Source organism: Bos indicus x Bos taurus, chromosome 11 (assembly GCF_003369695.1).
Source record: "Bos indicus x Bos taurus breed Angus x Brahman F1 hybrid chromosome 11, Bos_hybrid_MaternalHap_v2.0, whole genome shotgun sequence".
Classification (NCBI taxonomy): domain Eukaryota; kingdom Metazoa; phylum Chordata; class Mammalia; order Artiodactyla; family Bovidae; genus Bos; species Bos indicus x Bos taurus.
The window spans coordinates 67,385,145-67,397,839 of record NC_040086.1 but is presented as its reverse complement, the minus strand read 5'-3'; the positions used below and the strand labels follow the sequence as shown (position 1 = coordinate 67,397,839).

At 38.8% G+C, this 12,695-nt stretch overlaps 1 protein-coding gene across 3 annotated transcripts in view; it reads left to right on the top strand.

Annotated features, from left to right (window-relative positions):
- Window positions 1–12,695, top strand: part of GFPT1 (glutamine--fructose-6-phosphate transaminase 1) — a 64,570-nt gene that overhangs the window by 36,347 nt on the left and 15,528 nt on the right. For 2 of the 3 annotated variants that reach the window (XM_027555679.1, XM_027555678.1), the window contains 4 exons: window positions 1,221–1,316; window positions 6,081–6,178; window positions 9,093–9,213; window positions 9,796–9,953. In XM_027555679.1, the coding sequence (XP_027411480.1) occupies window positions 1,221–1,316; window positions 6,081–6,178; window positions 9,093–9,213; window positions 9,796–9,953 (473 nt within the window). The remainder of the gene's footprint in view (window positions 1–1,220; window positions 1,317–6,080; window positions 6,179–9,092; window positions 9,214–9,795; window positions 9,954–12,695) is intronic. The other variant, XM_027555680.1, reaches the window with a different exon arrangement.

The following is a 12,695-nucleotide window of genomic DNA, read 5'->3' as shown; positions in this document are numbered from 1 at the left end:
CTTCCTGTCCTGGTGTAGGAATCTGGTGACACAGAAAATAGTGAAGGGTTCACACCAGAAAGGGGGATGATTCTTTGGAGAAAGTATCTGCTCATTTGACCATATTCTGCTACCACCTAACTCATAGTTTGTTGTTTCTCACATTAAAAAAAAAATCAATCATTTAAATAGTACAGGGAAGCCTGGTGTGCTACAGTCCTGGGGGTCACAAAGATCAGACACGACTGAACGACTGAACTGCACTGATATTTTTAAGATGCTTTATAAGCATAGTTTGTGTTCTCTTCTTTATTCGTCTCTTCTCTTTGTGCTTCAGCTTTCTCATATATGAAGTGGAGATCATAGGACTTACCTCATTAAGGTTGTTTTGGGGATTAGCCCTGACAGCAGTGCCTGACATGCTTAGTGAGCTCTATATAATGTTTGTTTCTATTAACTATTGTGATTATGGTGATAAGGGTTTTTATAGTCCTTTCTGATGGGGTTGTAGTGAAAAACGAGCTAAAGTTTATTGCATAATGACTATATATGTCAAGTCTTTACTATATTAACCCACACTACCACACTATGACGGTGAAGGCAATGGCACTCCACTCCAGTACTCTTGCCTGGAAAATCCCATGGATGGAGGAGCCTGGAAGGCTGCAGACCACGGGGTCGCTGAGGGTCGGACACGACTGAGCGGCTTCACTTTCACTTTTCACTTTCATGCATTGGAGAAGGAAATGGCAACCCACTCCAGTGTTCTTGCCTGGAGAATCCCAGGGACGGGGGAGCCTGGTGGGCTGCTGTCTGTGGGGTTGCACAGAGTCGGACACGACTGAAGCGACTTAGCACCCTTAGCACCACACTATGAAGTAACTGTTAGAACAGATTTAACTGGTTAAGGAGTTTCCCAGAGCCTCTTAGATAATAACAATAGAACCATTATTTGAATCTAGATCTGACTCTAAACCTTAAGCTTGTCTCACTCCCCTGTTTTGCTGTAATTGCATATTTTAGGTATACAGTTAATAAAAGGCTTTTTTCTCCATACTTGCTTATTTTTCTTCCCATAGGGTAAAGTGTCATAAATGAATATTGTTCTCTACTGCATGACCTTTTGTTTAATTTCATTTACTAAGGTTATATCGAAGGAGATAGACTTTTACTTGAATACAAATTTCCTACCCTTTGGCTTGTTAATTTTTGTTTTAATGATACAATTTATATTACTTTAGGCAACTTCAGTTCCTTTATGCAGAAGGAAATTTTTGAACAGCCAGAGTCAGTTGTGAACACAATGAGAGGAAGAGTCAACTTTGATGACTATACTGGTAATTACATATGAACTATGTTATTATTTCAAAGTCTTATGGGGGTTGACATTGACAGCCTTATTAGAGTTCATTGTCCTTTATAGCCTTATAGAATAACTATGGCTGCCAGCTATCAGTGGAGCCCAGTCCTCTTTTAAAAGTCCTTCAGTGTGTGATTCCACTGATACGAGGTTATATCTAAGTTATCCTTAGGGGCTGAGGAGAGGAGGGAATGGGGATTTAGTGTTTAGTGGATATATATCTAAGTTAGATTTGTAGAGACAGAAGATAGACTAGTGGTTAGCAGGGGCTGAGGAGCAGAGAGAATGAGATTTAGCATTTAATGGATGCAGAACTTCAGTTTGGGATCATGAAAAAGTTCTGAGATGGGTGACTGTGACGATTGTACAACAATGTGAATGTGCTTAATGCCACTAAATTATACACTTACAGATCATTAAAATAGTAAATTTTATGTTATGTATTTTACCACAGTAAAAATAAGGGAATAATAAGTAATGGTTGCCAGGAGCTGAAGGGATGGGGGTGGGGAATGGTGAGTGACTACTAATGGACATAGGTTTTTTGGAGGTGATGGAAATATAAAATTAGATAGAGGTGATGGCTGTACAACTCTGAAATACTAAACACCACTAATCATACACTCTGAAAAGGTGAATTTTATGGTAAATGGTAGCATATCTAAAATGGTTATGAAAAATGTATAAGATGGCTAGAGAGTCACATTTGAAAATTGTTGTCAGTTATGGGAGTATTTGGGCTTCCCTGGTGGCTCGAACAGTAAAGAATTTGCCTGCAATACAGGAAACCTAGGTTTGATCCCTGGTCAGGAAGATCCCCTGGAGAAAGGAATGGCTACCCACTTCAGTTTTCTTGTCTGGAGAATTCCATGGCTACAGTCCATGGAGGGTTGCAAAGAGTCGGAGACGATTGAGCGACTAACATTTTCACTTTCATGGGAATATTAGGGTGATCTTCCTGGGACAGGGAAAAGTCCTTCAGTGTACCATTAGAAACATTTAACCCGTTTTCAGTTCAGAGATCTTTTATTGAACGCTTGCTATTACCAGGGGCTGTTCTGAGCACTGAATTCTCAGAAGAATGCGATGTGGTCCCCTTATTGGGAAGCTTACTTGTATCTGTTCAGCCTAGGTTTTTTCTCTCAGTTTATAAATGAGTGAGATGTGAACTTCCCAGAGGTTTTCAAGTGTTTGCCTAATGCCTTTTGTGGTACTTTGTCTTCCTGTGTGTGTAAGGTGGGATGATAGTGCAGCTCTGGTCTTATTTCTGAAAATTCTCTCTAGACCTTGTGTCATAGGATTTTTTGCACTTAGTAAAATGAGTTTGAGATTGACTTTCTGTGGTCATAGAAGATCAGATTGAACATTCCTTGTGACCAGTTTCATAAACAAGCTTTGGGCTAAACTTCTCAGTGTTAGGAATCAGTTTTTGAGAGATTTTGTCTAGTACACAGAAATCTTTTCCTGAATTTGTGTGTTAAATAATAAATGCCTTCTCCTTTTTGTGATGTCCTGCTAATTGATAGAGAATTATTTCTCTGATAAGTGTGGTTTTTGTATACTTCATTGTCTGAGAATCATCATACTCTTTCTCAGCTAGAGAGATTTCTCGATGGCTGAGTTATAAGTGACATCTGCAGGAGGAGCACCATGCTGAATGCATCAGGAGCTGTGGGAAAGTTCTCTCTGCTGTGGTCTCTTCCTCTAGGTTCTTAGAAGGCAGAGGATTTGCATAATTTTACATAATTAACTATTTAAAGAAAGGTAAAATATGATAAATGACATTAGACCCACAGTTTAGTGTTGAAATGTTTAATGTTGAATTGAGAGAGAATGAATCTGTGTGGACAGGGGGCCAGGCCAGGTTCCATGATGTAGGCAGATATAGTTGTAAAGGATTTGGAAGGTTGGAATAGGTGACAGGGAATTGGGAGCTTTGCAGCTGGGTAGAATGCGTTAGCTAAGGGGAGATAGTGGAAAACCATCAGACGTTTATTTGTGATACAATGTGTAGTCCGGTTTGTCTGCCATGTCTTGTACATGAAGAGGGGTAGGGAGCAGTAAGTCTAGGCAGGAGGATGAGAGGATCTGTCAAGGAGGGCCTTGAATGCCTTCTATTGTGTATGAAGGGTGCCTCCCTTGTAGAAATTACAGAGCTTTTAGGAGACTTAGGAGAGGCTTGGGAATGATCCTAGCTTTGCTGAAGCCAGGAATGATCCTAGCTTCATTGACGTGACTGGACTACCAGTCTCCAGTGTGCACTGGAGGAATGAGAGGCTGAGATGCAGTCACCAGTTACAATGTTGTCCCATCTGGGGTAAAGCGATGGGGAAGGGGAGGCAAGTGGAGGCTAGGAGAGAAACAGGAGCATTGGAAACCAGAACCTGCATCTGCTTGTATGGGGCGAGGGAGTTGTGGAAGGTGGTTGAACTGAAAGAACTGGGAGAGTAGCAGTAAGCAAATACTGTTACAGCATGGAAGGGAAGTAAGATTAGGAAAAAGCGTTGTTTTATAAAGGAAGAGAATAAGATGAACTTTGAGAAGTCATGATTTTAAAAAGCACTTTTATCTATGGTATGTGTTCCTCATAAAAGTTCTGTAATATAAACAGGATGACTGTTATCTTTTTTTATTGTTAAGATAAGGAAGTTGAGGCTCTGTCAGTTTGAAGTCTTGCCAGAGGTCATACGGCTGGTCACTTATGGAGTCAGTCGGGCCTCCAGCGTTCAGTGGTTCCCACTCCTCCAGCCCATCCTCCAGGCGCTCCTGCCACAGTCATGGTCTCCCTTACCAGGAGTAGGAGTCTCTCCAGAGCATCCATTCAGACCATGGGCGACTCCTTCCAGAACTCTCCCAGACACCCCTCAGCTAGCAGGGAATGGCAACCCACTCCAATGTTCTCGCCTGGAAAACGTCATGGACAGAGGAGCCTGGCGGGCTATAATCCATGGGTTTGCATGGAGTTGGACATGACTGAGCAACTAAAACACAGACAGTTTTAAGGAAACACTTAATGACCAGCTAACCTCATGGTCCAACCTTCCTGTCCTTTTTGGTCATCATCTGAAGTACTGGTCTCTCCGATAGTCTGTCTGCTTTACACTTAGTCATCTCCAGACTCATGTGCTTTTGCATGACCCCATACCTAGATTCTTAAAGTTGTTTACTCTCCCCCGACTCACATCTTTTCAGTACCTGCTGAAGTCTGTGGAAAAATGCCAGAGACAGAGCTATACGTAAAGGAATAGCAAGGCCAGTCTGGCTGGAGTGGCCTTGGTGAGAGGGCAAATGCCAGGAGATGAGGTCAAAGTGAAGCAAGAAACAGGGTGTCTGCCTCCTGAAGGCCATAATAAGGAATTTGGACTTTATTCCAAAGTTTATTTGGGAAGCCATTGAGGCTTCTCATTATTGTTTTATATTCTGCTTTACTCATTTCTTAAAATAGAGAAATACAGTATGCCCTCTCAGTATTGAAATTTAAAAGGAAGAATATAAAGTTATTCAAAAATATTCAAAAACCTATATCTTGCTTCCATTTTATAACTAGTTAAGGTAGAAAAAAGAGTGGAGGAGACAAAGAGCAGGGGCAGAGTAGACAGACTGATGGTGAGTCAGACGGAGAAGGAGTCTGCTCACGGGCGTGCTCCTCACTCTCACAGTCAGATGCTGAACTGTCTGATAGCCACACAGGCCTTGGACAGTGTGTTCACTTGGTAGGTGCTCAGAATATTAGTTGAGTGATTGAATAAATGCTGGATGAAACTTGCTCACAAGTAGAAAACTAGCCATGTAACCATGTGTAGAAGAATCCATAGACAAGGCACCTTTAGAAGGATACATACGTGGCTATAGAGACAGACTCATTGGAGGGTTTTGATATCAGATTTGTTTCTAAAGAATCCCTCTAAAAGATCATTCTGGCTGTGTGTGGAGAAAGGCTTTAGGAGGTGGAGAAGAGGTTGGAGAATGTGATCCAGGGTAGAGATGTTGAACTCGGGTGATGACATTAGAGGGGCAGTTTGAAGGTAGGGCTCTCAGGACTTGCTTGTGTAGTGGTTGTGGGGCAACCAAGGATGACCCCGATGTTACGTGAGTGGTTGGCATTTACTGAGATGGGAAAGACTGAGAGGGGTGTGGTATATATTGTGTTCAGAGCACTGTTCTGGGCACGTAGTAGAAATGAACATAAGATAATTTTTTTTTCCTGATAGACTTAGAGATAATTATATAATAAAACTTGACTGTTCTTAATGTATAATTCAGTGAGTTTTTACAACCTCTTACAACATGGTCATAATCCTAAACAACCTGTACAACAGTCAAGAGTTAGCACAGATCCTTCTTAAAAATTTCCCCATGGCCCTTTTAGTCAGCTCTTTCCACATCTCCAGGCACTAACATCTACTGATCTATTGTCTGTGTTCTTACCGTTTTTGCCTTTAAGAGAACTTTTAATCTGAAGAGAGGAATGTAAAAATGACCAATCAGGGTAGGTTGTGGTAAATTCTGTAGTTGTGTAGGCATGTTTGTGCAGTGAGGAAGGTTAATTACAAGTTTGGGGTGATCAGTTACATTCTGACTTATTTAATTTACTTTAAAAACTAGAGAGAACTGTGTTTCCTAAGAGGAATATGAACAGCAGTGTTGTTTTCCCAGAGAGGCAGTGGACACTCCTGAAAAGTGATTACCTGTTTCATATGGTTCTTTCCTAAATAATTATGTCCACAAACTTTCTTTTCAGTGAATTTGGGCGGTTTGAAGGATCACATTAAGGAGATCCAGAGGTGTCGGCGTTTGATTCTTATTGCTTGTGGAACAAGTTACCATGCTGGTGTAGCAGTAAGTGGCTTCTTAAAATTTTAACTGTTATTTTGGTTATTAGAAAATATCTGCAGACAAATAGTGCCTCCAGTAACATAGCATGTAAAACTATTTTTTTGTTGTTGTTATTGTTAAAACATCATGTTTTCATGTTTTGATGACAAAAATCAAGAAGGTTGAGGAAAGGAATTTTAATAGCTACTTGGAATTACTTATCAATGGATCATCTACTTTAGAAAGGTCCTTAGATATACAGGTGGACTGCCTGCAACTGACTTAACAAAAGGCAAAGAGTGGCAAGTTCTTGTGCCCTCCTGGCCTTGTGGTTCACACCGCATGCCTGCTTCTGTTAGAGCAGTTCCTGGGTTTTGTGTGTCATTGTTCGCTTACCTCAAACAGGGGGATGGGGCAAGTGAACCTTAACAGGATTTTACCTAGTAAGCACATTTCTGCAGAGAAAGAACGTCTTCTTTTTTGATAGACTTGACTGTTGATTTTGGAAGCTGAAATTCTGTATCAAAGATATGTGTTGGTTCTCAGTATGGAAATATGGGACTTTAACAGTCTTTCAGTCCAATAGATCAGATCCACATGTAGTTACACTGTAAAGAGACAGGTTATGTGCTATTGATACCAATTTCTATAAGTACAAAAAACCCTTACCCACTCAGTTTCTGCTTTAGGATTGATTTCTAAAGTTCATGACAGTAATTTTTTAATTTGCTGGGGCATAAATATTACTTATCTACAATCGTGGGAACCATTCATTTGATGAGTGAGTAAACCAGCCCTTGCCTCTCAGTAGGCTTTGTTCTCTCTCTTCTCCCTCCTTCCCTACTTCCCCTAAATTACATGGTCCTAAAAAGGAAATCTGTGCAGTTTTGAAGGGAAGAGTTGTAAGTAAGTAATTGTTTTGAGCATTAGAAATAAAAAGAATGAACTAAAGACATTAGTGTAAATTAAGGGATTGGTTAATTAGTGGTGGCTTAGATCTGTTACTGAATGAACCCTCTATTCAGAAATTAAAAATTGATTAAACGTTTCATCTAATGCTAAGCCTGTATTGTGGGGCATAAATTATATATATGCTGTGTTAGAATTCTCTGATTTGAAAAGATGTATGGTCTTCTTTTGGTTTGTTTGGTTTTTTGGAGACTCTTCAGTTCAGTTCAGTTCAGCTCAGTTCAGTCACTCAGTCGTGTCCGACTCTTTGAGACCCCGTGAATCACAGCACGCCAGGCCTCCCTGTCCATCACCAACTCCCGGAGTTCACTCAGACTCACGTCCATTGAGTCAGTGATGCCATCCAGCCATCTCATCCTCTGTCGTCCCCTTCTCCTCCTGCCCCCAATCCCTCCCAGCATCAGAATCTTTTCCAATGAGTCAACTCTTCGCATGAGGAGGCCAAAGTACTGGAGTTTCAGCTTTAGCATCATTCCTTCCAAAGAAATCCCAGGGCTGATCTCCTTCAGAATGGACTGGTTGGATCTCCTTGCAGTCCAAGGGACTCTCAAGAGTCTTCTCCAACACCACAGTTCAAAAGCATCAATTCTTCGGCATTCAGCCTTCTTCACAGTCCAACTCTCACATCCATACATGACCACAAGAAAAACCATAGCCTTGACCAGATGAACCTTTGTTGGCAAAGTAATGTCTCTGCTTTTGAATATGCTATCTAGGTTGGTCATAACTTTCCTTCCAAGGAGTAAGTGTCTTTTAATTTCACGGCTGCAGTCACCATCTGCAGTGATTTTGGAGCCGAAAAAAATAAAGTCTGACACTGTTTCCACTGTTTCCCCATCTAGTTCCCATGAAGTGATGGGACCGGATGCCATGATCTTTGTTTCCTGAATGTTGAGCTTTAAGCCAACTTTTTCACTCTCCACTTTCACTGTCATCAAGAGGCTTTTGAGTTCCTCTTCACTTTCTGCCATAAGGGTGGTGTCATCTGCATATCTGAGGTTATTGATATTTCTCCCGGCAATCTTGATTCCAGCTTGTGCTTCTTCCAGTCCAGCGTTTCTCATGATGTACTCTGCATATAAATTAAATAAGCAGGGTGACAATATACAGCCTTGATGTACTCCTTTTCCTATTTGGAACCAGTCTGTTGTTCCATATCCAGTTCTAACTGTTGCTTCCTGACCTGCATACAAATATTAAAAATCTCATGTGGTGGGATTTCCCTGATAGTTCATTGGTTATAACTCCAGGCTTCCACTGCTGGGGGCACAAGTTTGATCCCTGGTCAGAGCACGAAGATGCCGCATGCTGCACCACTGCAGCTCTCCCCCACCCCCGCAAAAAAAAAGTAATTCCAGTGTGGTTTAGGATACAAAAGTGTCATTGAATTAATCCTATCTAGTTATCTACTGCCTACTCTACCCTCCATACTGCAGAGTTTGAAAATAGTGAGCTTTCTTAAATAAGATTTCTGAAGTGTATTGACTTTTTGAGAAAATGCATTCTTAATGAATACATAGTATTTTGAAGTGTTTAATTTTTCATTTGGTATTTCTGCATCTGTTGTCTCATTTGAAATCTCTTACTGATCTGGTATTATATGAATTGTCATTTAAAACTTAGGAATTGGGAAGGTAGAGTTAATATGCAAGCTAACTCAGAACAGTGCTTTTTCCACTACTCAAAACATTTTATATGTGTGGGTGTATTTGCTTATAAGAACACATGCATTTATTATTGTCTAAAGAGACTTGTGCTGAAATGTTAACAGTGCTTATCTCCTGGGTGGTGGGATTTTTTTTTTTTTTTTTTAATGCTTTAATCTTTGTTGTTTGTATTTTCTAACATTGCTTACATATCATTTTTATAATCAGAAAAAGTGAAAACTATACATTGAGTCTAAAGTATTCCAGTGAAAAAGAGTATTTGAAGTACAGTTGTCTGACCAAGGCATCTTTTTCCTCTGCAGACACGTCAAGTTCTGGAAGAACTGACTGAGTTGCCTGTTATGGTGGAGCTTGCCAGTGACTTCCTAGATAGAAACACCCCGGTTTTTCGAGATGATGTTTGCTTTTTCATTAGTCAGTCAGGTATGCTAATTTTAAAGACTTAAAAGGAAAGTCATTCTTTCTAACAACTACAGCATATATCAGCAAAACTGATATTTAAAGATAAACTAGTATTTGCTGGTAACTTGACAAATAACAGATTTATTTTGATATTATGTTAATGAGTTGATAAAGGCAACACATTTTACACTCAAAAGAGCTGAAGTTTTAAAGACAAAGAAGAAAAGGAGATCCTAAGAAGTAGGATCCTGTTATTAAAAGCTTTATAATTTTATCCTTTTAAGTACATGTTTTAAATTTTATTTAAAACAAATGGGGGGGAAGGCGGGGGAGGGATGAATTGGGAATGGGGATTAACAGATATATACTACTATATATAAAATAGATAAACAAGCACAGGGAGCTATATTCAATATCTTATAATAACCCATAATGAACAAGAATCTGAAAAACATATGTATAACTGAATCACTTTGGTGTATGCCTGAAAAATAATAAAGCAAATGATATTGTTGAAAGAGTTGTCAGTTTTCTGTTTTTGCATCTGTGGAAGAGCAAATGTTCACTGCTCTGTCTGTTACTATTGTCTTCTTTTATATCCAGGAGAGACAGCAGATACCTTGATGGGACTTCGGTACTGTAAGGAGAGAGGAGCTTTAACTGTGGGGATCACAAACACAGTCGGCAGTTCCATATCGAGAGAGACAGACTGTGGAGTTCATATCAATGCTGGGCCTGAGATTGGTGTAGCCAGCACAAAAGTAAGTTCTTGACTTAATTCTCATGTGATAATTTAATCATAGTGTTGGTGAAATAGACTAATCTGTATCTTCTATTTCATTTCTTAGCAGTTGTACAGTTCATATAGTTAACTAGTCATTGTAATTATCCTAAGACTTAAGGGTCAAAAATAGATAAAAACACTTGTCATCTCCCTTCCTCACGCTCATCTTAAGAGCTTAAAAGGGACAAAGGTATATAATGTAAGTTCATTTTGCCTGAGTCTCTGCGGGGTCTCTCCATTCAGCATTTATATTACTCCTGCCCTGGGGGTAGGATGTGTGGTAAGTATAATAGCTTCTTCTTTGAGTATAGTAGGGAATTAGAAAAATAACAGAAGCATCCAGTTTAATTCTAATAATTTTTGACGTCTTTATTTACGTATTTATACTGTCCTAATAAATGTGCCAAAATATGCACACTACCTTTGAAGGTTTGTAAAGAGAAATACACTTTTAGTATAAAACTTGGTGATATTAAAAAAAGAGTAATATATGACACTATCTGTTTTTTCTTTAAATATACCATACATTTGTGGAGATTTAAAAGCACCTTTATTTTTGTTGAGGCCTAGTGAGACTACTTTGCTCTTTGAAATTAGGATATGCATAATTTTAGTACTAGTAATAAAAATAGGAATCTTAGGAAGTTGTATAAATGCAGGAAATGTTCTCCAACATGTATTATTCTTTGTGACTTCAAAATTTCAGTTTCTTGTCTGTTGTTCTGCTTAATCTAATATTTATTGCTGATTGTTGAATAAGATGCTTAGGTATTGGTGGATTTATGTTAAAGATGTGTATAGTATGATGTTAACATATACAAATAACATTTGGATTCTTTTTTTCATTTAAAGAACCCCATGGAGAGTTTTTTTTGTGGAAAAGTTACAGTTTTCAAGTAAACATTCCAATTTTCAAGTAAACACTCCAAGTGAGGTTTTTGTTTCTTGGTTACTTCGATATTGCTAACACTATAGTTAACAGAAAACTGAAGTCTGAATTTTCTCCATGTGGTAATTAAAACATGTAGGATATTTGTTCTTGGGTTTCTGTTACCTGAATGAATAAACAGCCTCCCTCAGCAGCAGTTTGTGGATTCTTGGAAAGTGTCCAGACCGACAGCTTTTGATCAGGGGTTAGAATCCCAGACCCTTCATTCAGACACATTTGAATCAAGGGCTTCAGCATGGCATGTGTGGGATGTGGGATCATAGCAGTGAACAGGAGCTGTTGATTTATCTTTTTATTGAATCTTTGTTAACTATGAACTGCCAGGAGAAATAGATTTATTTTTGAATTTCTAATTCTGTCATTCATGAAAAGATAATTTTCCTCAGTGTTTTATTATAATTTTCAAACTTATTAGCAGAATTAAAAGAATTTTGCATTGAACACCTCTATACCCATCACTTAGATTCTGCTGTTAACTTTTTTCTACAGCTTTACTGAGGTATAATTTTCATATCATAGTATTCACAAATTTTAAGTTATACTTTTAGTAGATTTGGCTGTTTATCACCAATGCCTAATTTTAGAAGACTTAATTACTTGAAAAAGTTCCTTTGTGCCTAGTCAATTTCCACTTCTACCCCTCAGCCTCAGCTTCAGGCAAGTATTACTTTCTCTTGCTATATTATTTCATATTTAATTTTATAGAAATTTCTTATAAATGGAATTGTAATAATACATGTCTTTTGTATCTGGCTTCTTGCATTTAATATGAAGCTTTGAAATTTATTCATTTTTTTTTAATTTTAATTTTTTATTTTAGTTATTTTTATTTTTTTAAATTTAATTTTATTTTTTAACTTTACAATATTGTATTGGTTTTGCCATATATCAAAATGAATCCACCACAGGTATACATGTGTACCCCATCCTGAACCCTCCTCCCTCCTCCCTCCCCATACCATCCCTCTGGGTTGTCCCAATGCACCAGCCCCAAGCATCCAGTATCGTGCATTGAACCTGGACTGGCGACTTGTTTCATATATGATATTATACATGTTTCAATGCCATTCTCCCAAATCATCCCACCCTCTCCCTCTTCCACAGAGTCCATAAGACTGTTCTATACAACAGTGTCTCTTTTGCTGTCTCGTATACAGGGTTATTGTTACCATCTTTCTAAATTCCATATATATGCATTAGTATACTGTATTGGTGTTTTTCTTTCTGGTGTATTTCACTCTGTATAATAGGCTCCAGTGTCATCCACCTCATTAGAACTGATTCAAGTGTAATCTTTTTAATGGCTGAGTAATACTCCATTGTGTATATGTACCACTGCTTTCTTAGCCATTCATCTGCTGATGGACATCTAGGTTGCTTCCATGTCCTGGCTATTATAAACAGTGCTGCGATGAACATTGGGGTACACGTGTCTCTTTCAATTCTGGTTTCCTCAGTGTGTATGCCCAGCAGTATGATTGCTGGATCATAAGGCAGTTCTATTTCCAGTTTTTGAAGGAATCTCCACACTGTTCTCCATAGTGGCTGTACTAGTTTGCATTCCCACCAACAGTGTAAGAGGGTTCCCTTTTCTCCACACGCTCTCCAGCATTTATTGCTTGTAAACTTTTGGATGGCAGCCATTCTGACTGGCGTGAAATGGTACCTCATAGTGGTTTTGATTTGCATTTCTCTGATAATGAGTGATGTTGAGCATCTTTTCATGTGTTTGTTAGCCATCTGTATATCTTCTTTGGAGAAATGTCTGTT